Raw genomic sequence first — 22,879 nt, 5'->3', positions numbered from 1 at the left:
GAGCTTCCACCAAAAGCCCAGCTATCTCGCCAACCACAACTTCATCGCTGTCCGACAGTTTCCAGTCCACCAATGTTGACTACAAGTCAACGCCACTCATGATGCTTCCACCAACCTCGACCAAGCGCACGTCGCGTGCCAGCACCACCCGTCCGGTCTTGCCGTCCATTGGCGGGAATGAAGACTACCGCCGCCCATCATCCTCTTCCCGCGAAGCTGCAGCCAGTCTATACAGCTTCAGCACTGGCGTCGATGTGGACACCACGACTTCCGCCGATCGTCACCAAATTCGCCAGGCCAACGGCAGCGACGACTACAAGATGGTTCCGAACGATCAGCAGCAGCGCTATACCTCTCCTCGCCACTCTCAGCCAACACACTCGGCCAGTGTCGACGAGCTTCGGCGTCGATCTTCGTTCGACCAGCAGCAACAGCAGCAGCGCGCAGCCACCGCTCACCGTATGTCGGTCTCGAACCTGAATGCGCGGTATTGATTGAGACGTCGACATCGACATCAACGTCAACAGAATACAGTTTGAAGAAAATCGAATACGAGACAGTACTGGCCAGCAGGATCTACAACAGTATCGACCCAACAGAGATCAACAACAGCAGTCCATGTGAGCGCACGATGAACAGAACGATATGACAGTTGAAGACTTGCGACATCGGCGGCCTCACGAGTAGGTGCGACTTTGAGCCATGAAAATCAGGATCGCAACCCGGTCTGGGGACAACAGCATTTTATTTCGGCATTTCCACTCCCAGCATCGTCATTGGGTGCATGAGCGTACTTCGGCATGAAATCGAGGAGAAGAAGAGATAGACAGACATTTCGGACACGTGGTATATCGAAACGCGCAAGCGAGTGTGGCATGATTTTCCATCGACAGCGATTTTGTGGGTGGGTAGGTAGATAGCCAGGCTCTCTTCGGCCTTGTATGCATGTCTTCAACGAGTCATTTCCGTATAACACAACGTCTTCTTTGCTACTGCTTGCTGCTCATCGCTGACACGCCACTTCCAAACGAGCATGGCCCACACCGCTGCAGTCAAATCAGATGCAAGCGGTGAGGTAGGTCACTGCAGACAATGGTCGCATCTCACGGACGGAAAGCTGCTCGTGCAGCTCTTCCGCAAAAGGCCTTTCCTGTTGTGCTCGGTCACATGCTGTGCCACGACGCCAGCCAGGGCAAACGCACGAAGCCTGCGCGGACGGCGCTGTCACGGAAGGAGGGAGGCCGCGGTGCGACGGTTGGGTGCCTGAGCAGGCTGAGCTCAACAATCAAGGTACCGTGCATTTGACAATGTCGGACATCTTCCGAATTGTGCGACATGGCGTTGCGCCACCACCACCACCATTGACTGCATGTGAGGGAGAGAGGGCGACAGATCTACTCAACATTATTTGATATCATTATCTGCGTTGCTCATTGACCATCCACATTTCTCATGCATCACTTCCGAGCTTGTTTCTGTTTCGCTCGTCTCCCACTCGACGTGGGGGTTGGTTCGGCAGCAGGAGTTGATCTCTGGCGAGGTGTCTGCGGTTCTGTGACAGCCACACCATCGCGCGATGTCCGGTGCCTCGATCGTGGTTTGAGCTCCGACGGTGAGCCAAGCTTGTAATTCTACTCAGGCTGCCGATTTGTCGTCTCGAAATTGTCGGCTTCCAGATAACTCCACTCTGGCACTTCGCGGACCTTTTTCCACATTTCCTTTTCGAGTTTATTTGCAGCTTTTGCGTAGGGTGTCGTTTCAGCGTTGTAGCGCTTACAGTTGCGCACCAGGAGGAGGACGTCCTGCGTGTTGTTAGTGATGATGTACATCGAAGATAGCATGGACAGTTCTTACCTTGACAAAGTCCTCCACATTCTCGTACTGATCCTTCTCAAGCTTACTCTCCATCGTACTCAGATCCATGGGCTCTTTGATCACGTCGTAATAGTCGTGCACTTCTTCACCGTTAACAGGCTGCAGGAAAGGCCACGCAGAAGAACTTGTCTGGAGTGCGGACAGCAAACCGAGGAGTAAGCTGTGTGAAGGATTACGACGAGGCTGCCGTGCGAGAACGTCCATGTCTGGCGACCACCCTGTAGCCTTGATCGCATCGATGGTCAGAGGATCGATCTCCGGCAGCGGTTGTCCAGGTTTCACTTTGCGCCATTCTGACGGCGGCTGGTGTATCTCGTAACTTTTGCTGACAGCACGAATTTTGGCGTGAACTGCGGCCTTTTGCTTCAGCAGCATGCGACCTGATTCGAGATACCTAATCTTCGGCAGCATGGAACACTGCATGATTGTTCCTCCCTCGTAATCCTTGATGTAGCCCATCCATTTCGGTTTGTCCAGTGTGATCTCCTTTGTGAATCCTTGCTTCTTAAAGTACCCGATAGCGTAGTTGTCGGCGTAGGTGAGGAAGTACATGACATCGCTCGTGGCCTTGACGTAGTCTTTGAGGTGGCTCATGAGATGTGCGCCGTATCCTTTGACTTGCTGGTCGCTGCTGATAGCACAGAAGACAATCTCCGCGAACTGGCGACCCTTGAATGGTCGATATGTAATGCCTCCAACGACTTCTCCGGGAAGACCAGAGCTTTCGGCAAAGCTTCCTGCTGGAGGCTTCTTCACGATTGCGATGCTCAAGTGCGTGCGATCGTATACCAATCGCGCGATGTAGTCCTTTGGCATCTTGGGTAATTGCTTCTGGAAGATGCACTTCAGGCCTGTGAGGATGATGAAGGAGGAGTTCTGGCCGTCATTGTTGACCACGCGGAATGAGATGTCGCCGTTGCGCTCTTCTGTCACGGCGGGCTTCTCGGGGAAGAGCTCGTGTCGGATGGTGGGTGTGTCGTCGCTTGGTGGAGGCGATACTGAGGGCTTGAGTCGCTTAGGATCGTGCTCGATTTCGTCTTCGGCTTTGCGCTTGTCTTCCTTGGTGGAGGACATGCTGGGTAGTGATATATGTCGAGAGTGAGGTCAAGTTGTGAGGAGTGTGAAGGGAAAGATAGATTGAATGCGCGCATGAATTGAAGACCGCGATTGCGATGCGCTAGTAATGATCTGCGGGGGCGGCAAGAACCTTATATCTTGCAGGGTCGATCAGCAGCGTCCAGCTGTTCTCCAGAACTTTGTAGAGCTTCTGACAACAGCAAATCACCACAATCGAACAACACATCCACGAACAGAACCTCCCATCGGTATCTGTCATTCGCTCATTTCACGCTCGAATCGATGTCTGCCCAATCGCTTCAGGCTCTCTGGGACGCTTCGGCCAGCCAGCCCTTCATCGCGGCCACTCCCAAAGACACCCAGTTCTCCGTCGGCTTCTTCTTACTCCTCGGCGGCCTCATTCTCTCCGGCTTGTTTGGTCTGAGTATGCATATGAGTAAGATCTGGCTTGGAAGATCACGAGCTAATATCATTGTCCAGACAACACGCTCAAGAACCTCCCAATCCTCGCAGTCCCGGCATCGCTCGCATTCGGGTCAGTCAACCATTACTTTCCCTCAATGCATGTATCACTGACCTCCCTCAGATTCGGTGCAGTATACATGATCTGCGCCGTCGGAGTCTATGTATAGGTCACGATCACCTCACCAATCTCCTCGATACAGTCGGCACTCCGAGTCAAAGACCTACGCTCTATACCGACCGCCTCGCACGCCCGCTCCTTCCACCCGCGTTCCAGTCCATCGCGACTTCCACCCTGTGACCTCCACCCTCTTCATACTCTCCTGGGCGGTCGCCGGATTCTTCGCGGCTTTCACGATAGCACTCTATCTTCTCCGGCTGCTGTCTGTCTGGAAAAAGGACGATTGAAAGCCTACCAGCGAACAAAAGACGGAACAAGGCGTTGATACCTCTAAATTATAAGGATTTAAGACTCAAGACTCAAAATGGCTACCAACACACCCCTGTTTGTCGCAGTCTCTTCATCTGCTCGCCAGATACTCCTACTCCTGCGCTGCATCTCCTTCGCGAAGAAGGCCAATGTCCGCATCTCTCCAGAAGGTATGCGTTTCAGCACTGAAGAAGGCAGTGTGATGGAAGCGGTTGTTTTCCTTGAAAAGGCCCTGTTCACATCATACACCTACAACCCACCTCCGCCTCCCTCTTCGCAAGACGAACCAGCCGATCCTCCCATTTTCGAAGTCAATCTTGCTGCCCTCCTCGAGACTCTCAACATTTTCAGCATCTCAGATCCCAGCACAGCCAAGCGACCGGGCGAGTACGAGCATTTCGCAGCCCATCGTCTCAATCGACATGCGGGCATCAATGCATTCTCCAATCAAGCGCTTGGCGTGACAGGCATTTGCACGTTCTCTTACGATGGTGAAGGCAGCGCCTTGGGTATTCACATGTCAGAAGCAGGCGTGACCACTACATGCGATTTGACGACATACGAGACTGAGACCACTGAAGAGATTCCATTTGGTCGCGACAGGGTGGTACTCAAGACGATCATGAGGTCGACGTACCTTCTCGATGCCATCGCTGAACTAAGCTCCATGAGTCCGACCAACATATCCATTCAAGCCATTCCAGATGCCCGCACTGGTGCAAGTCTGTCCCTCTCAGCTGGTGGCTCCTTGGGATCGGCGACGATCGACTTCACCACGCACACCGACTCCGACACGCCAGTACTGGAGACCTTTCAATGCAGCTCGAGAACGAGCGCGAGCTTCAAGTTCAGCTTGTTCAAAGCCGCACAAAGAGCAATGGCAGCGGCGTCCAAGGTGTCGATGAGATTGGACGAAGAAGGTGTGCTGAACATGCAGTATCTGATTGAGGTGGACTCGGGCGGCGCGGGAGATGGGGTCGCATTTGTCGATTTTCGCATGGTGCCGCTGGTCGATGGCGAGGAGGATGGTTTGCGTGGTGAGGAAGATGACGCCGAGGACGATTCGGGTGCATGAGGTGCTTTGAGGGTGTGCATCTGAGGAGGATCCCGCGTGTCCTCTTCCACGGGTATGAAATGAAAGAGAAAATTGTTCAGTGGGAGGTGTAGACATCATACTGTCCAAGCCTATTCACTTTTCCGACCAGCTTTTCCAGATTCCACGTTTTCCAATTGTCGTTCATTCGTTGGTATAACCACTGACTGCGATCAACACCTCCAGCCGCACTGGAAGTGACTGTGCTAGTCACAACGAAAGACTCGGGCACGACCGTGATGATCGATGTTGAACTTCTGCGATGCTAGCGTCAGTGCTTCAAGCGATGCTGCATGCACTGGGCTGGACACATACGACGTAACTGTAGCAGCCGCAGCCAAGTTGAGGAACAAACCATGGGCAAAAGCCCAGCGTAGGAGAAATTGCATATCTTCGCTGGATGTTCAAGACTGCTCACCGGATTCGCGGAACTGATCGCTGCTCATCTGTCTCATCCGGAACCTAAGAGAGCACATCTCCGGCCCGCCTGCTCAGACATATGAGCTCGTCCGGATATTTGTGTTGAAACGCGTGAGGCAGATTTTGGAATGTCATCTGGGATGGAACGCGTCGGATGCAAAATAGAGAATCGCTCGATTGGGACGATGCTCCTCCATGCTCTCTCGTCTGTTGAACAGAGCGTCATGGGGGGCATCGTTGCGGTTATGATGGGAAGGTTGATGTGTTAGCTTGATTGTCGTTGTGAGGCATGTACGGCAAAACTTCGGCTTTAGACGCGTTGCCCGAATCGCGCCTTCCTGTTCAATCTGAATTTCGCCAATTCTCCGCCAATCGCAATTTCTAAGCCTGCAACACTGCCACTGATGATTCATTTTAAGTCTCTATCAAACAGGAAGCCGTCTAAAACGCCACATTCGCCAATACTGCTCATCTACTGCTCACCCTCATCCATGCTCTGAATCATGACCTTGATGCCGCCCTGCTTCGCGTCAGCCGCGACCTTGAACGCGTCCACGGCATCCTCCAGCTTGAATCGATGCGTGACCAGCGACCTCAAATCAATGACTCCACCTTGCAGCAACCGGATGGCTCGTGGCCATGTGTTTGCGTAGCGGTATTGAAATTGGAGATCGACCTCTCTTGTGCTCAGCCGCATGAAGGGGATCTTGATCTCTGGACGACCAACGCCAATCACGAAGACTTTGCCGCCGAACTTGGCTGCCTGGATCGCTCCAGCAATTGAGCTCTCTACACCAGTGCACTCCATCACCACAGCAGGCTCAACGCCATCCGCCAGCTTGACCACTTTCTCAGCAAACTGCTCCACAGTATCCTTGAACTCCACCTTGTGTGTCCTGACACTTGGGCAGAACTTCTTCGCAAATGCAAGTCTGCCCTCGTCGATGTCTGTGATGACAATCGGCTCTGCTCCAGCCGCCTTCACGCACGCCAAAGTCACCAAGCCGATCGGACCCGCTCCACAGACCATCACGCTGTCTCCGATTGTGATTTTCGCCCGTTGCATACCCGCCAATGCCACACTGAGAGGCTCAAGCAATGCGCCGTTCTCAAAGCTCATGTCTCCAATCTTGTGGCACCATAGTGCTGGGTGGTTGACGTATCGGCGAAGTAAACCAGGGATCGGCGGCGTCGAGCGGAATTGCACGGATTCGCAGCCATTGTACTTGCCGGTCAAGCAGGGCTCGCATTCGTTGCAAATAATGTTCGGCTCGATAGCCACGCGGTCGCCGATTTGGTGCGTCGTGACGGAAGGATGAACAGCAACGACAGTGCCTGCGGATTCGTGGCCGAGAATGTGCTCGCCCTCGACGATCATGGGACCAATGCAGCCGGCGTGCCAGAAGTGTACATCGGAGCTGGAGGAGGTATGAGAATCGCATGAAAGTTTCGACGGCGTCCTTCTTAGAACTCACCCGCAAATCCCGGTGCTCTTCACAGCGACTGTGATCTCACCAGGCTGGAGGCCAGAGCCTGCCAGGACATCTTCGGTGCTGGGTTCAGCTTCGGCAATCCACAAATCGTGCTCGGGGTTGGTATAGACTCCGATATTCGCCTTGGACTTTGCGATTTCGCTGCCGTTGGTATGTCCATTGGTATGGCCATTCGCGAGGCCGTTCGCTGTGCTGCTAATGGCCATTGTGAGCGTGGCTTCGTGAGAGTTCGGGTTCTGAGCTTTGACGATACGGGCTTCACGCAGCTGGGCAGGAGGAGAAGCAGAGCAACTATGCGAAGGGAAGGAAGAGAAAGCAAAGACCAAAAGAAAATCGGAAGACACGGAGACCATACCCACCCTACTGACATAGGCAAAATACTCTACCACTTCCGCGCCACGGCTGCAAAAGCCATCAATTTTCCGTCCATTGCTCCCACCTTGATTGTCCCACCCCACATTTCGTAACACTATCCCGGTCCGAAGTGGAGGAGCATGTGGGGACAAACTTACTTCCACACTTAGGCTAATCTGCAGCCAGGGCTTGTGCTGATGTAAATCCTCCTGGGAGTTTGTGTTTGGCACCGGACCTTCGACGGAGCTGCAGCAAGGGTAACGTATCGTAAGCAGCTTCTCCACTAATTCCGTCGAGATGCGATTAACTTGCCGAGTTTACAATTTCAGAATGCCCTCGCAGAACACAGATATCTAGACGACCTTCTCTGCTTCGGTCTCGCACTGGGCTTGACCGAAAGACCGAGGGCTCATATTCGGGGCCGATTTACGCCAATCACTTGGAGATAGACGTCCGATTTCGACGTAGCAAGGCCAATGAGCGTGAGTTGAGATGTTCAACAGACAACATCCATGTAGAGACGGTGTTTCAGCGGCAGATAATGGCACATCTGTCGTGATTGCACCTTCATTGCAGTCTTGCATCACTTTTGCTGCCTCAGGCACATAAAAGGTAAGGTAGTGAGACTTCACGCGAGCTTTCTTCACTTCACTTCACCTCCTCCACGCGCTACCCTGAATATCACCTCATTCAACTCACCTGATCTCACTTGACGCATACTCTCGTTGCTACGTCTCATCTCACATTGATCAAAGCAAGCAGATTCATATGCTCTGTCATGCGACGGCCTCCCAAGATCACGACACCCGTGCATGCCAACTACCATCAGTGCAACCCGTCGGGTGACTGGTTGTCTCCGAGATTTGATCGCAGTATGCCTGATCTCACACATGCATCTCGCCGACATACCGCTGTCTTGCCCAATCCTGAAACACACATGCATAATGGCATCCGCTGTCATGCTCTTCTCAGAGCTAAGGTATCTCGTTGTAACAGAGAGACCACCCGACCATATCGTGTCACATGTCGCCGGACGGTGAAGGTACCTTTCCTGAGGTAGAAACCTGCATCAGTTGGTTACCTATCTCTATTGACCTCGACAAAACGACCCTCCAGCATTGATCATCTCCACTACTGACCTCCAGCATGCAAACGGTACTGAGTGCCGACTGCGAGTCGACGATCCATCCGGTATGCAGTACACAGTCCAAGACATCGCATTAGAAGTTGCTAATATCCTACAGTCAATCCACGCATTGTCTGCGAAAGCACCTCTTCGTGACAACGTCAACTCCAGCATATGCGGAGAGCCGTTCCATCCGTCAAAAATGACGTGCAACAAGCTGTCCGGTCTCAGAAAATCACTTCACCTTCTCACGACGCGGACATGCAGCGGGACCGGCCGCCGCCCACCGCCACCCGCCATCGAATTTGGACGGCGCAACTTTTGGAGAAAACATGACCTACCACGTTTCATCTCATCCGTACGCCTGCGCGCAACCGACATACATCCACGCCGCTGCGCACGAACACCATCATGGCGCCGCTCTCGCCAGAGGCCCTAGAATACGCCATTCACCACGTTTTCCTTCCACCAAAACTCCCTCAGGAGCTTGAGGCGGACTTTGCAAAGCGTGATGCCGACCTCGTGCAAACGGCGCTTCAAGTGCTTAACGATCTTCGGAACTCAATGCCTACTCCTGCGCGCGCATCCATCGACCGCGCCATAGGCACTGTCACTCTGATGCTTGCCATGCACAGTTCTGCAGATGGGCATCTCAGCGAGACGGAAACACTTAGTGCCCTATCACAGCTTTCACAGGGCAGTGGCTTCCCGATTCCGCTTCAAATCCGCGCGCAGAATGCCGGCGTGCTGATTACCCGAGTTGACGCAAACGTCAACTTCGAGTGTTTTGAGATCTCCGCCAGCAACAGCGCGGTCATGACAACTCGGGGCAGACTATCACGCACATTTCCTGGTTCCGCCGTGTCCATCGACATCAAGACAGCCATAGACCCACAACTTCATTCAGCTTTAGCGCACACCCTGTCGAAGATGAGCGATCAGGCCGTACCAGGAATGCAACCGCAGACGTACAAAGGTGGCCGCACACACGATGAAGAGCGGGATACAACCAGCCCGGCTGCCGTTTCAGAGCTTCTCTTTGGAGGCATTTTGAAGGCTATTGGTCGTCCACTTACCTGCTCGACTATCACCAAGAACACTAGAGATGACGTGCTCTGGAGCAATGCGAAGCTGCCATGGCGAAGATCGTCTGCGTGGATGTTTGTGAGAGTGGTCCTTCAGCTACTCTTCTCAAGATCGCGGTATCAAGGCCTCGACACATACAAGCTCTTCATGGTGTCATTCACCAGTGATCTGCTCCACCAATGCCAAGACACGACAAGCAGCGATATGCTGTACGCAATGAACGCGAAGGTGGCACGAAGAATGCACAAACTCGGCGCAGCTGTGCCTGTCGTCTTGAATGATCGTGTTATGGGCATTTTGAAGAGCAGTCACCGTATTCTTTCCGATCGATGGTCCAACATCCAGCGACTGGAGCATGAATCGGCCGCCGAAGTCTCCGATCTTGCGTTGCTGAGATTTGACGACGATACCGGTCTCAGCTTACCTCTGCTCGAGCAATTCATCACCTCAATCGACTTGCGGCCGCCACCGAAAGCAGTGGATGCTTTCGTGCCCTCTTACGGTCTTCCCCGGTTTGCGCCAGAAGCAATCTATCTGCCACCAGCAACAGACGGCGAACCGTACGAACTGGCCGTTCTGCAAGATTTTGAGGAATGGGTTGACCTGCACTGCTACCGCGTCTTCGAAGCAAGCGATGCCGATGAGGCGTGCCCGGCCATTCATGATTTGATCAGAGGATACCACCGTCGAGCATCGAAAGCGTACAAAGGCAATCCTGAAGGCATGTCGATCATGCTTCTCACGGTCCTTGAACTATGGATTATTGGTGACAGGCTCGCTGGTGGAGTCTGTAAGATTCTGACGGAGTACAGCCACGGATTCCCAATTGACGTCCTTCAAAGCCTGGCGTTGCCATCGAAAGACCACATGAAGAGACTGTGTGCGGTTGAAAAACGTCTTTTTCAGCGTGATGTCAGCGCAGGACAGCGTCCGGCTCTTCTGTCACATGTCGGCGTGCAGAAGGAATTTGCTACGCGGTGTTTTGACGCTTCACCCGAGTCCCAAGACTTGATGAGCGAAATCCTCGACAACTCAAAGGCTCAAAAACAAGCCAAGCTCCAGGAACTGCAGGATGCCCTTCTATCTTACAAGAGGCTGGAGTACCTGAGAGATCAACATACCTGCCTGCACAAGACCATTGATGTGCAGTCAAAACTGTATCCGTACGAAATCGTCCAGAAGACCGTGCACGATGACAATGCATGCCAATACTGTCCCCTCCAGGAGCGCCTCAAAGAGGCCAGGATTTCGATTCACGAAGAGCCTCTGCCAGAGATCGAGAGTCAAGCCAAAGCCATTGTATTCGAGCTTCAAGCACCATGCTGGTACGCCGCATGGCGCGATAGCACGGTGTACGTACTGAACGACGTCTTGAAAGCGAAGTACAGCGCAGAGGAAGCTGGACATCATCGCCCTTTGTCAAGCGATGTTCACGTTGGTGAATACAGTTCTGCGTCCGCGGATCAACGCATCATTCTTATGACGAAGCGGAAGTCTCACTCAAAAACACACTACAAGTGGAAGCGCATCGAAAACATTCGAAGCAAGAACATCGCAGACTTGGACGAGGTGCTCACGAAGAACGACACGAAGTACCAGTACTACGACATGGAAAACGACTGCTTCGTCGACCAATTTGTCTGCACAAAGGAAGCAGCGCTGAGCTGCACGTATCAGCTCGAAGAGCGTTCTAAGACCATGGCGAAATTTCTCTTTCGGCCATCCTCTTCGCCAGATGGAGTCCCTCCGAATCAGGTGATCGCAAGCCAGTCTCAATGTCCAGAGTTTATGTCGTTGGAAGGATACAAGGAACTTTGGACGCTTCTGTACGGGCATCACATTCAATGGCTGAACATTGTCCTACAGCTGGCTGCGCCAACCATCGATCTGAGATCAGACGAAACAGTCATGGTCGTGTTCCAATGCATATATCAAGCTGGACCTGCGGCATCCGAGGAAAGCGATGATACTCTTCGGGCGGCCCACGCGCTTTTGAAGCTTGCAGACTTTTCTCGCCTACTGCTCAACAGTCTCGAAGCGGCCTTGCAACGAGTGAAGGAGAATTGGGAGTCGGCAAATGCCCTTGCTCTTTTCGCTGCGATCGCCAGCCGTCTCCTCACTCTGGCATCGCGACCTGATGTCCATGTAGCGTGTCTGAATTTCTTGTCGAAGGTTCGCCATGTTGCTTTCGCATGGGTCACACTGCTGCGACAGAAATCCCAAAATGCTCTTTCCCAGTCAGAACAGACACAATTCAACACCAAGAGCATGGACGTCGCGCTTGTCTGCATGCTGTCCTTTGATGTGGACGCCAAGCATCTCACAGACATCCTGGCCATTCGAAGCGAAGCTGCGATCCTCTTGCAATGCTCTTCAATCGTCTCCGAGAGATCGAGATCTACCAAAAGCTCTGTATTGACAATGCTGAGCTTCCGTTCCAGGCGACTTCTTGCTCGAAGCTTACATTCCTTGAAGAGCAATCATGGCGCCATCGACGATGCACTCCACTGGACCTGGTCAGCTCACAATTCTGATCACATTGGTTGGCATCAAGATGATCTTGCCTCTCGGAACTGGCTCACAACGGAGATCTCCATGACATCAACGGGAGAGACTCAGAAGCTGCACTATGACCTTTTGACCGGGGAATTTCTCATCAACGGTAGTCGTTTGATACGTCCTCCTATGCAGTGGGAGCGGCATCCTACGTACATCGCCATGTTTGGCACAGTCTCACCGGAAGTCGTCTCTGCGGCGATCCCCGGTATGAAGTACACGATCAAGCGAGACTACGATGGACACGTCGTCCACCTGGGGATGACTGCCCCGGGCATCACTCCACGAGATCTGCTAGTGCGCGCCAGCAGCAAGTCTGGACACTACGAACTGGTGCCGTCGCGGTTGCTTGCTGGAGCGATTCCCGAAATGTTTGTAACTGGATTCGTTCACTGGTACAACATAGACACCGGTGTCATCGAGTTCCGCCCGTCACGCAGTCCTTGGAATTTCTCGTCGAAGGCTATCTGGACAATCAGTCCGCGGCCGGAAGGCTGGAGCCTCACCCAAGATGGAAAGATTCTTCTAGGCCTTCAGTCCGAAACCTTGCGGACTATTGCCTGCGTTCTTCGCCCGTTGGCGAACGCAACCCGGATTCACGTCATCTTCCAGCCATGGAAACGCCAAGTGGACATTGAGATTCCAAGCTTGCAACTCGGCTTTTGGCTTACTATGGGAGATTGCAAGCTGCACTCCAGGGACTTCCGCGGCTTCATCGTGGATCGCGATCAGACCCTTGGCACACTGGTTGGACTGTCCAGTAAGCTCGTGTTGACTTCTCAAAATGTAAGCTCGCGAATGGTCTTACTTCCGGAAGGTGAAGTCTCGTACCAGAAGCACAACGGTCACGTCACTGTCGAAGTCAGCAAAGAGACCATTTCAAGGGTGCATCCAGTGTATATCGACTCCCGTCTCCGTCGCCTCGTGGACAATGGGAGCCTGCAGAGCAAGCTATTGCTAGCGTACTTCAGCGCTCTCACTTCTCATTGTCTTCCAGACCCTCTCACATTGCGCACTGGGACTGAGCAAGCCTTGTCGATACTGAGCAGTGCCGCCGTTCACTCATTCGAAAAGCTAGAGTCCGCGAATGTAAAGCTCCTTTGTGCGCTTGCAGAATTGACACCATCGAGATCCTTCTACCCGCCTGAAGACAAGGTCATGCAAAGTGTTACATGGGATGACGAGCTGGACGTTCTTTCACAGCATGGCGGGTTCTTTGCCGCTGTGCAATCCATCTTGAAGCGGGCGAAGGAAGCGCTCCTTTTCTATCCAGAATCGGCAACTGACTTTCCCACCATTCAACATGCTGCCAAGGATCTGCTCGATCGCGACAATCTTCGCACGGCCACGTTCCGAGTCTCCGGCTTTGGAGCTGACCAACACACCACGACCCACGACTGTCCATATGCGTCTCGAGATCTGGACACCGGCACGGAGCGCGCAAATCGCGCATGCATCATCTTGCGCATGGTCACCGGCCAGGTTAAGGCCCCCTGCTGGAAGCTGCCGAGTGTCGATCTGTTCTGGAAGTCCATGACTAGTGTCTCGACAGCATCCGGTCATGACGGCGAGCTCGACCCCGATGGCATTCGATATGATGCTGCTTTGCTCGAAGGAGAGACCGACCAAGTTCTTCGCCGACTTCTTCCGCTGCGCAAAGCCATGATCGAGCGCGGCGCCTTGAACAAGTATTCTCTGATGGTGTGGATGTCGTCATTGGCCTTCGCCCCGACCAAGATCGCGGGTCTTCTGCAGGTCGTGGCCCTGTCAACGACTATGCCCGAATTACGAGGACTGGCTGTACCTACCGGCCTCGTCTTCCATCCCAATGCAGGCATTGAAATCACAGCAATTCAGCTCGCATCTGCCATTGAGGCAGGCGCAGGTCGGGCTTTTGAAGAGACTCCAGATTGTAATGCACCTCGACGCAACGACAAGAGAGGCTATCCAGAGAGTCCGGTGAACTGGAAGAGCAGAATTCAAGACGACTACCAGCGCCACAAAGAAGGTGCATCTAGAGTCATTGCCACCATCATCCTCAAGCAATGGAGTACTACGTCGCATGAGGAGATTTCAGTGCCAGTAGTCAAAGCTGCCACATCAGGCTTCATCGACGTCACAAAAGCAGCCGAGATTGCACAGGACGTCTTCACGGTGCGGATGAACAATCGAGAGCTTCGGGGTTATCTTTCGAAGCTGAACGACGTTCTCTCAGAGCGCGAAATCATGTTTGTCCCGGTTCCCACCTCTGGACTTTCGTATCCAGCGCCGAGCATCAGAGGAATTGGGTTCATATCCGTTGATGATTTGTTCTCAAGCACTTCCTCCTTTTCGAAGCTTCCCAAAGCGCCGGCTTTGATAATTTTGCCTCATGTGGCGGGTCAAGAGGCTATCACGGGCAAGTCCATCCATCTTCGAAAGTTGCTCGAGCAGCTAGGTCGCAACAGCAAGCCATCCCCTCACGAACAGGCATACGTCGCGGATCTGGAGGAGAGCCTGCGTTCTCTCGAAGGACGGGTCAAACGCGAGCCGAATTTGGCGGCTCTGCCGAACAAACGCAGTATGCTCGACCATCTCGCTGCATGCGAGAAGCATTTGAACAATGTTTACTCGACTTTACTGCAGGCAATGAACTCTACAGCGATGGACGCTGGACGACATGTTCAACACTGGCCTCGCATTTCGCCGCTCCTTTTGCTGCAGCAGCTGAGCCACAAACGCTGGCCAAAGCTGAGCGTCGAGTGGAAAGCGCTGCTGATTCAATACGCTCTCGCTATTGCTGGGGTCCAGAGAGCTGAGAGGCTGCTAAAGGCCGAGCGAACGAGTATCGATGATCTCGTCACGGAACTGCAGAATCCGGGACACACCAACTGGAATCCTTTTGACTATCCGGAATCACTGCTCCTAGAGGTCGAGAGCGGGATCACTATTCGCGAGGTCCAAGAGCAGATTGCCAAAGAGATGAGAGTGCCGACTGGGAAGAACGCTGTGATGCAACTGAACATGGGCGAGGGCAAGTCCTCCATTATTGTACCCATGGTCGCTGCTGCGCTGGCAGATGGTTCTCAATTGGTCAGAGTCGTGGTTGCTAAGCCTCAGTCGAAGCAGATGGCGGAGATGCTGAAGGCAAAACTGGGAGGCCTGCTCGATCGACGTATACATTACCTGCCCTTCTCTCGCTCCCTCAAGCCTAACCTGGCCACTGCAGAGGCAATCGAGCGCCTTTGCAAGACATGCATGGCGGAGGGAGGAATAATGCTGCTGCAGCCGGAACACATCTTGTCGTTCAAGTTGACGGGGCCCGAGTGTTTCATCGTTGGCAATGAAGCCGCGGGAAAAGCATTGCTTCGAATACAGGAGGATACGTTCAATTCCCGGTCGAGAGATATTGTGGACGAATCCGACGAGAACTTCAGCGTCAAGTTCGAATTGATATACACGATGGGTCTTCGTCGAGCCGTGGAGATGAGCCCTGATCGCTGGGTCTACGTCCAGGCAGTGCTGGATCTCGTCAAGACACATGCCGCAGCACTTGCAGTCGAGCGACCACAGGCGATGGAGTATATCGAGAGAGAGTCTGGGGGCTTTCCGAGAATCAGAGTTCTCCGTGAAGAAGCTGGACGTATCCTGGTCCATGGCATTGCGCAGCACATCTGCGATGTGGGACTTCTAGGCTTTCCTTTGCCAAAGGGAGCGCAAATCTGCGAGTCAGTCTTCAACTTCATCGTAGAGCCAGAGGTCACCAAGGGAGACGTCTCCGCTATACAGGCCTCTGTGTTTTGGTCCGACCACACGAAGGGTCCTCTGTTGCTGCTACGCGGATTGTTCGCTGGAGGCATATTGGAGTTCGTCTTCGGAGCTAAACGCTGGCGTGTCAACTACGGACTCACTACCCGCTCACCATTGACGAAATTAGCCGTGCCATATCGCGCAAAAGATACGCCCTCACCGCGTTCGGAGTTCAGCCACCCAGAAGTAGTCATACTGCTCACGTCCCTGTCGTACTACTACGAAGGCCTCAGCGATGACGATCTCTTCGTCGTTATGGGTCATCTCCTGGACTCCGATCGAGCGGAGGATGAATGGCATCGCTGGCTCGCCGACATTGAAATGCCAGCACAGTGTCGCTCTCTCGACAGCATCAACCTCAAGGACAAGGCACATTGCATTGCTGACCTGTTCCCACCGCTGCGCCACTCCAAGGCAGCTATCGACTATTTCCTCTCCCGAATCGTCTTCCCCAAGGAGATGAAGGAATACGACAACAAGCTTAGCGCGTCGGGATGGGATATTGGCAGGGTGAAGCGTTTGCCTACCACTGGATTCAGCGGCACGAACGACTCCAAGCCTTTGCTTCCACTTGACGTGTCGCACAAGGATCTTCCGGAACAGCTGCACACCAACGCGCTCGTGCTCGAACATTTGTTGTCACCGGAGAACTCTGTTGCGCTGATGCCTAGCACCGAGGTCAACTTTTCGACCGATGCCCAACGTCTACTGCTGATGGTCATGACGCTCAATCCGCTACCGGAGGTCATCCTCGATGTCGGAGCGCAAATACTCGAGCTTGACAATCTGAACTTTGCCAAAGAGTGGCTGAAGTCTCACCCTGACGGACAGAAGGAAGCGGCTGTGTTCTGCAGCAGCGATGACGAACTCTCTGTGGTGAACAGGAAAGGCCAGGTGGAATTGCTGCAGACATCTTCGTTCGCCACTCGACTCGAAGTCTGCCTCGTGTATCTTGACGAGGCCCACACCAGGTATTTTCCCCCTGCACTTAGTTTCGGAACACACACTGACTTTCATGCTTTACTTTAGAGGAATAGATCTGAGGCTTCCACAGACCTACCGGGCAGCCGTTACCTTGGGAAGCAATCTCAGCAAGGACAAGATTGTCCAGGCTTGCATGAGAATGAGGAAGCTAGGCAGAGGACAATCGGTTGTATTCGTTGTTGGGAACGAAGTGGCCACGAAGATCCTTGAGCTCCGAGACTTCTTGCGGTCCAGTGAGACCAACCTTGATCATGTCTTTGTCGGCCACGTGCGGGAACCCGACCAAGCGCCAATCAGCGTCGCTGACGTATTGACCTGGGCCATATCTGAGACCTACCAAGAGGTTTCGAGGAGCATCCCACTCTTTGCGGTTCAAGCGCACAGATATATTGTCCAGGAGAAGCTCTGGGCGCAGGTACGGGCTGCTGGGACCTCGTTTCCATCACAACAGCTGGCGAAGAAGTTTCTCGAGCCAGAAGCCTTGACGCTGGAGCGTCGTTACGCGCCGCGTTCAGAGCAGAAGACGGCATTGACAAGATTGGCAGAGCATTCTGACAAGAGCTTCAACGAAATCTCTGCGCGATGTCAGGCTTTCAGAGGCCTTCAATTTCAGTCAAGGCGCTTGCAGCAGGAGCAGGAACGTGAGCTTTCTCCGGAAGTCGTCGCGGAGCCAATCATCCAGCGAGTGGCAGCCGCTGTCGCAGCCAAGCACTCTCTACACAAGGATCTGGTGACGTTTGTCGAGACTGGAGTGATCAAGGCTGGCTCAAGTGCCTACTTCCCAGCATTCGACTCCTTGGCCACCACGACTGCTGCGTTGAAGTTTGATGTCAAGCAGCTCCGTGCGCCCGCATTCATTTACGCCACCGCAGACTTTGCGACAACCGTCGAGAAAGATGAGTCTGGTTCCAGCTCGGATGCGTACCAGCGGACTCCGCAATGGGTGCTGACCGCGCGGAAGATTGGTCAAGACGTTGTCGGAACTCTTATCGTGATCTCGCCTTGGGAAGCAGAGCACCTGTTCACTCGAGTTCAGTGCTCCTTTGCGACGGCTCTACACCTGTACCGCCCACGCACCAACTTGGCACATCCGGCACTCGACACGCTCAACTTTTGCACCATTGCCCCTCGGTCAATGACGTTGTCCATTCCGGCCCAACTCTCCGTTCAGCTGAACGTCTTCGCCGGAGCGCTCTATTTTGCAAGCTATGACGAGTATCAGAAGACGTGCATGTTTCTGGGTGTTACGTGGCGGAAGGCTTCGCCGGGTGAGATCATCGCTGCGGATGGGTTCATCGAGCGGGATGCACAGGGACAGATCGGTGGAGGAAGCACGTCGAAAGTGCGTGTCAGCCCGATCAAGTTCATCAAGTCGTTGATGACGACGATCCGGAGGAATGGAGAGTCGATCTCCAAGACTCACATGGGAGCGCTGTTGGAAGGCAGATTGCTGCAGCGGTCGGACTTTGAGAATTGAGGCCTTGGGCTCGGGAGGATGAGAGCAGCTTGAACCCGGTTGGAGAGTTGGCGGAATAGAGAGCACGAAAGAGAGGGCGTAACTCAGACAGGATTCAATGACTTCGAGTTAATGATTCAGAAATGAATATACTCTGAATTGAAGCACTCATGTAAGCTTTGAGCGCGGTAACTCTGGTCGTAATACCGAGTGTTGCTGTTCCTTGCGTTTCCTTTATTTGACATGTGATGGCAGTTCGAAAATGTGCGATGTTCATTTGTCAATACTACCGGCCACAGTCTGCACCCTCTTTTTTCGCCCCTCCACACCAATCCGCCTTTAAATACCTAGATGAGCACTCCAGCAACCGCCACAACCGGGACCAATACCTTGACCACACTCATCACCATATTCGTCGGAGCAGCGACACCTCCATCGCTCGTCGGCGAGCAAGCAGCACTCCCAGTCGGCAAATTCGACGCTCCCGCAGTGACCGGAGCTCGTGCGTAGACCACATCTCCACTGGATATGGTTGCGACCGTGCTGACCGAGGTTGAATAACCAGCTGCACCGACAGATATCGACAGAGTGCAGACGCCGCCGGTCGCTGCGGTCACGGGTCCTTCGAAGCTGCAGGATTGACTGAGGACGGCGCTGCCGCCGAGGGTGCTGTAGGAGTATCCGACTGTTGGAGGTTAGTCAGTACTAGAGTCGCAAGGGGCTTTGTGTTCACTCACCTTGGTATCCGGTGGGGTTCATGACCAGCGTGGCAGCGAGATCGGTGGCGAGTTGGCAGAGTTCGTTGGGCGATGAGGTCTCTGCGCAGCCAACCACGAGAGTCGTCTTGCAGCCGTCGGCTGACTGCACACTGGCTGCAAAGCCATCTGCGCTCGGCGTAGATCCAAAGGGAATCGTCAGAGTCGGCTGACCAGCTTGTGTTTGGTTCTGGGCGAGGGCAATGCTGGCCAAGGCGGCGAGGGCGAAAGTCACTTTGAGGGCCATGGTCGTTGCTGATCTGCCGCTGATCGAATGTCGGGATCCTGTGACTGGAGCTTCTGCCTTTCTTTGTCGTTGCTGGTATTGGTAGGGAGAGGAAGGTTGTCGACCTTCAACCGAGGACGGCGGGCTTTATACTCACATGTGTTCCTTTGTCAGGAGGCGGCTCATAGGCCACAGACTCGGTTCTCCGCCATCGTCGCTTAGCCCAAAATCAGTCTCAGCCTCACAGGAAAACTCGTCTGAGGTGAAATTGTGTGCGACCACCCGTGCATTCTAGATCTGATGCTGTACAGCCATTGGTCTGCGTCTTCCATCAGTCCACGCAGAGATTGATGGCGTCCGAAGGAACAACGCATCAGCCCAGTTTAGCTATAGTGCCAAGATTGAAAGGAGTATCGTGATCTTTCTTGGATGTGACACTGCATGGCTTTGAGGCGTGCGCCGCCTGTACACAACAGTGCCTGACTCACAACCTGGCGACATACGTCCGTTTTGGACAAGGCCACAGAAGACCAGCAGTCAATACATCGACTGTGACATCGACCGCTCGTCCTACTTCCCTTCGCCGAGAGCACAAGACGGCGGCGATCCGGAAGTGGAGGCCGCTCAAATGCTCTCGGCATAGTCAAGGAAAAGTGGGCGCTCGGTCCGTCTCGGTCTCAAAGGTATCGCCGCCGATGTGACGGCGATGCGTATATGGCTTGTCTTGGGTCTTGGAAATTGCCATCGATGCAGTGTGGCGATTAATTGATGGTATTGAGAGGGAAAATCGAGGTGAAGTGAAAACAGACTTTCGCGAGGTCGCGAAGCAAAGTGAGGTGCGAGGCGAGTCGTGCCTTGACGTCGAATGACGTTATGGCCATGATAGCAGGAGGACATGGCAATAGCATGTTCCTACCTTATTGATAAATCAAGAAGCGGCTCGTAAGTGCACTCATCATCTCGTCATCATCTCGTCTTCATTCATCATGTACGTATACTGTCGACCTTCCAAGCCACTTCAAGCGCATCCCGAATCAGGAGCAGTCAAACATCCTCTCGCTAAATTCAAAGACAAAAGTGCAAATCAAACCATGGCGGGTATCCAAAGCAATCGACCGCGTGTGAACGCAAAATCACAATCCTCTCATCACTCTCCATCAATTCCGATTTCCACAACTCAACATCCTCGTCTGAACCCACGTCGAGAATCGCAGCCAATTGTGGTCCGCTGTGGGCGTCTTCGTACTCTTCGTCGGTTTCTTCTTCTTCTCCTTTTCATCTAAAATGTATCCTTTCTTCTCCGACTCACCCGGCGCATCTCCATAGATTGGCAGTGAAGCCGCGTTCGCCGGTCTGTAGTCTTCGTAACTTTTGGCGTGGAGCCTTTCGTCATTCCTGTCCTCGTCCTCGCGAGAGGCGCCCGCTTTGGCGTTTGACTTCCTTCTAGATTTCTGTTTCTTTTCCTGCTTTGATGAGCCACCCGACGATGATTGCTCGGCATCCTTCTTTCCATCCACCCGCGGCTTTGACTCGGTCATCGACTTCCGCCGTTGTCGCTCTCGACGTTTCTCGTCCTTTTGCGTCTTTGATGCTTCCTTTTCTTCAAACTTCTTCCGTGCGGCGCGAATCAGCTCATCGCGCGATGGCGGTTCTGCATCGGAGCGACGGGAGACAAAGCTGCGGGCGACGTCGAAGCTCGTGCGGGAGGGAGGAGACGGGTCGGCAAAGTCTGTATTCCGGAGCGTCTTCGATTTATCCGACTGACTGGACATCATCGACAAGTCGGTGTGGGATTGGCTGTGCTTGGGTGCCATCATCATGCTGCTGGCGGTGTACGTTTGCGAGAGCGGAGTCGGGTTCGCGTATCCTGTCGAGTTTATGGACATGCTTCTGCGATTGCGGAATGCGGCATTGCCCACCCGGAACTCGTCCTCTACGACATCGTCACTTTCATTCGCTTCCTCATTGTCCAACGACGAGGGATACGATGGCCCGGTAGGCGGTGTATATGGTTGCGGCACCTTGGCCATGGGATGTGTGAACGTCTGACCAGGTCGATATGTTCCCGATCCATTCGATCCCTGCGAGCCATTGCTTGTATTCCGTCCATGCTTCTGCCTCCGGTTGTGCACAAAGGTGACTTCAGACGCCAGCTTCGTCGAGAGGTCTTGTTGTATGCCCAGTCCAGCAAGTCTCTCATTCTCAGCCGCGCTCTTCGACAAATCGATTATTCCTTGATCTTCCTTTGTAGACGATGACTTTTTGAGGTATGGTTTGATCTTCGTTGCCGCGGTCGATCGAGTGCTCTTTGAGGTATCGTTCATTGGCTCCTCATACGTAGCGTATGGTGTTGGAAACGTGCTGGTGTAAGGTGACGAGGATCCATTCGAGCTCCCTCGCTTGTGGAGTTTTGCGTGTGAGGTCTTGTTGAGCGAATTATTCGACGTGTGAGACATCATCGTATCCCTCCGTGCGTTCGACCGACGCGTCTCTTGTGGGGATGTCTCTTCACCAGTGTATCCGTCTGCTAGAGGCAGACTCGATGTTGATCTGAGGCTGCGGGTGGACAGCGTGAGTTTCGCTCGCATTGGATCGTAGCTGTTGGTGGTCATCGTATTGCTGCTGCGGCCAGCGCTGCGGTCCTTATTGAGGAAGGACGCCATCTTTTGGAGGTGAGATAAGCCGGCTCACTTTGGTTAATCGGTGGGGGGGTGTACCGTCGGTCGAGGTCCAGCCTGCACCATACGTTGATGATGTTAACTCGAGCGTCCAGTGACCGAGAAGATTAAGTCGAGCATGTCGTCGTGGGTCAGGTAGAGAGGTATAGGTGACACGCGAAGTGGTTGGAAGATGTCTCGCAGTCGACAACGGCCCCAAGTCCACGCCGTTCGGAAGCCGGCCGTTGTAATCCTTGTTCGATACTGAAGTACAAGCTTTCGAGGTGGAGCAGGTGAGATGGAACACGGAGATTCACAACGTCCGAGCCACCTTGGCGATGAGGTAACAATGTCGACAATAATTCAGATCCAGGTGTTGAAGTGTCGTTCGAGGTTGAGAGAATAGAGACGGAAAATGGCGCAGAGCAGACAGCGGGAACTCTGGCTCTGATGAGAAGGAAGAAGGTGTGATCAGTCGCTCCTACGTGGCTTGGGTGGGCGGTTCGAGGCCTCAGATAAGGTCTCGTCTTGTTGTATGCTTTCAGCCCCGCCCCAAAAACATGGAACGGAACACTCCCAGGTTCTTGGAAGAATCGAGACTAAGGGCCAGATCTGACAACAATGACCGATGTGCCCAGCAGACACGATGACAATGCGACGAGACGGACGAAACCAGAAGACAGACGACTGCAAGGTAAACAATGCCTCATTGTTGTATCTTCAAAGCATGAATCCTTCCGCGGGACTTTCTCCGCAAACATCAAAATTCCCTCGTCATCAAATCTCCTCCAATTCCATCGCGGTTCATGCTGTCGCCAGGAGCAACGTCGGCAATGGGCAGCTCCAGCCAGACAACGAAGACTCTGTTCACGGTATGCGAGGACAAGGCAAATTCGCCTGCCGCGTCTCCATGAGTGCGTGGACAATGCAAGTCAACTGCATGCCGAGCCACGTTGAGCTGCGCCTTTTACGAGCTCGGCGGCACAGCCATCCGGTCCGCAAAGTACCTCTCCAAGCGAGAAACTGGATATACTGTGCCC

The 22,879-nt window shown here is 53.5% G+C and overlaps 7 protein-coding genes across 7 annotated transcripts; 3 read left to right on the top strand and 4 right to left on the bottom strand.

Annotated features, from left to right (window-relative positions):
* Nucleotides 1–1,631: 1,631 nt before the first annotated feature.
* HAG2402 (histone acetyltransferase GCN5) lies at nucleotides 1,632–2,949 on the bottom strand (the record flags this gene model as incomplete). The annotated part of the gene is made up of 2 exons (XM_003852815.1): nucleotides 1,632–1,802; nucleotides 1,855–2,949. The coding sequence occupies 2 exons, from the start codon at nucleotides 2,947–2,949 to the stop codon at nucleotides 1,632–1,634; spliced, it is 1,266 nt and encodes a 421-aa protein (XP_003852863.1).
* Nucleotides 2,950–3,172: 223 nt separating this feature from the next.
* Nucleotides 3,173–3,717, top strand: MYCGRDRAFT_80311 (uncharacterized protein; the record flags this gene model as incomplete). The annotated part of the gene is made up of 3 exons (XM_003853503.1): nucleotides 3,173–3,376; nucleotides 3,433–3,487; nucleotides 3,539–3,717. 3 exons carry the CDS (start codon nucleotides 3,235–3,237, stop codon nucleotides 3,582–3,584), a joined length of 243 nt encoding a protein of 80 aa, XP_003853551.1.
* Nucleotides 3,718–3,885: 168 nt separating this feature from the next.
* Nucleotides 3,886–4,889, top strand: MYCGRDRAFT_57651 (uncharacterized protein; the record flags this gene model as incomplete). The annotated part of the gene is made up of 1 exon (XM_003853504.1): nucleotides 3,886–4,889. A coding segment is annotated over one exon (990 nt), but the record flags the coding sequence as incomplete, so codon positions are not given.
* Nucleotides 4,890–5,778: 889 nt separating this feature from the next.
* MgLAD1 (putative L-Arabinitol 4-dehydrogenase) lies at nucleotides 5,779–7,132 on the bottom strand (the record flags this gene model as incomplete). The annotated part of the gene is made up of 2 exons (XM_003852814.1): nucleotides 5,779–6,775; nucleotides 6,833–7,132. 2 exons carry the CDS (start codon nucleotides 7,054–7,056, stop codon nucleotides 5,830–5,832), a joined length of 1,170 nt encoding a protein of 389 aa, XP_003852862.1.
* A 1,609-nt stretch (nucleotides 7,133–8,741) lies between these two features.
* MYCGRDRAFT_85558 (uncharacterized protein) lies at nucleotides 8,742–18,222 on the top strand (the record flags this gene model as incomplete). Its single annotated transcript, XM_003853505.1, has 6 exons — nucleotides 8,742–11,828; nucleotides 11,892–13,601; nucleotides 13,662–13,931; nucleotides 14,115–16,732; nucleotides 16,791–16,978; nucleotides 17,033–18,222. 6 exons carry the CDS (start codon nucleotides 8,742–8,744, stop codon nucleotides 18,220–18,222), a joined length of 9,063 nt encoding a protein of 3,020 aa, XP_003853553.1.
* A 326-nt stretch (nucleotides 18,223–18,548) lies between these two features.
* MYCGRDRAFT_108976 (uncharacterized protein) lies at nucleotides 18,549–19,203 on the bottom strand (the record flags this gene model as incomplete). Its single annotated transcript, XM_003852813.1, has 2 exons — nucleotides 18,549–18,886; nucleotides 18,939–19,203. The coding sequence occupies 2 exons, from the start codon at nucleotides 19,201–19,203 to the stop codon at nucleotides 18,549–18,551; spliced, it is 603 nt and encodes a 200-aa protein (XP_003852861.1).
* Nucleotides 19,204–20,339: 1,136 nt separating this feature from the next.
* On the bottom strand, nucleotides 20,340–22,289 carry MYCGRDRAFT_108975 (uncharacterized protein; the record flags this gene model as incomplete). The annotated part of the gene is made up of 1 exon (XM_003852812.1): nucleotides 20,340–22,289. One exon carries the CDS (start codon nucleotides 21,843–21,845, stop codon nucleotides 20,340–20,342), a length of 1,506 nt encoding a protein of 501 aa, XP_003852860.1.
* Nucleotides 22,290–22,879: the final 590 nt, after the last annotated feature.

The sequence above is a fragment of the Zymoseptoria tritici genome, chromosome 4, assembly GCF_000219625.1.
Source record: "Zymoseptoria tritici IPO323 chromosome 4, whole genome shotgun sequence".
In the NCBI taxonomy this organism is placed as follows: domain Eukaryota; kingdom Fungi; phylum Ascomycota; class Dothideomycetes; order Mycosphaerellales; family Mycosphaerellaceae; genus Zymoseptoria; species Zymoseptoria tritici.
This window is presented reverse-complemented; position numbering and strand designations above follow the sequence as displayed.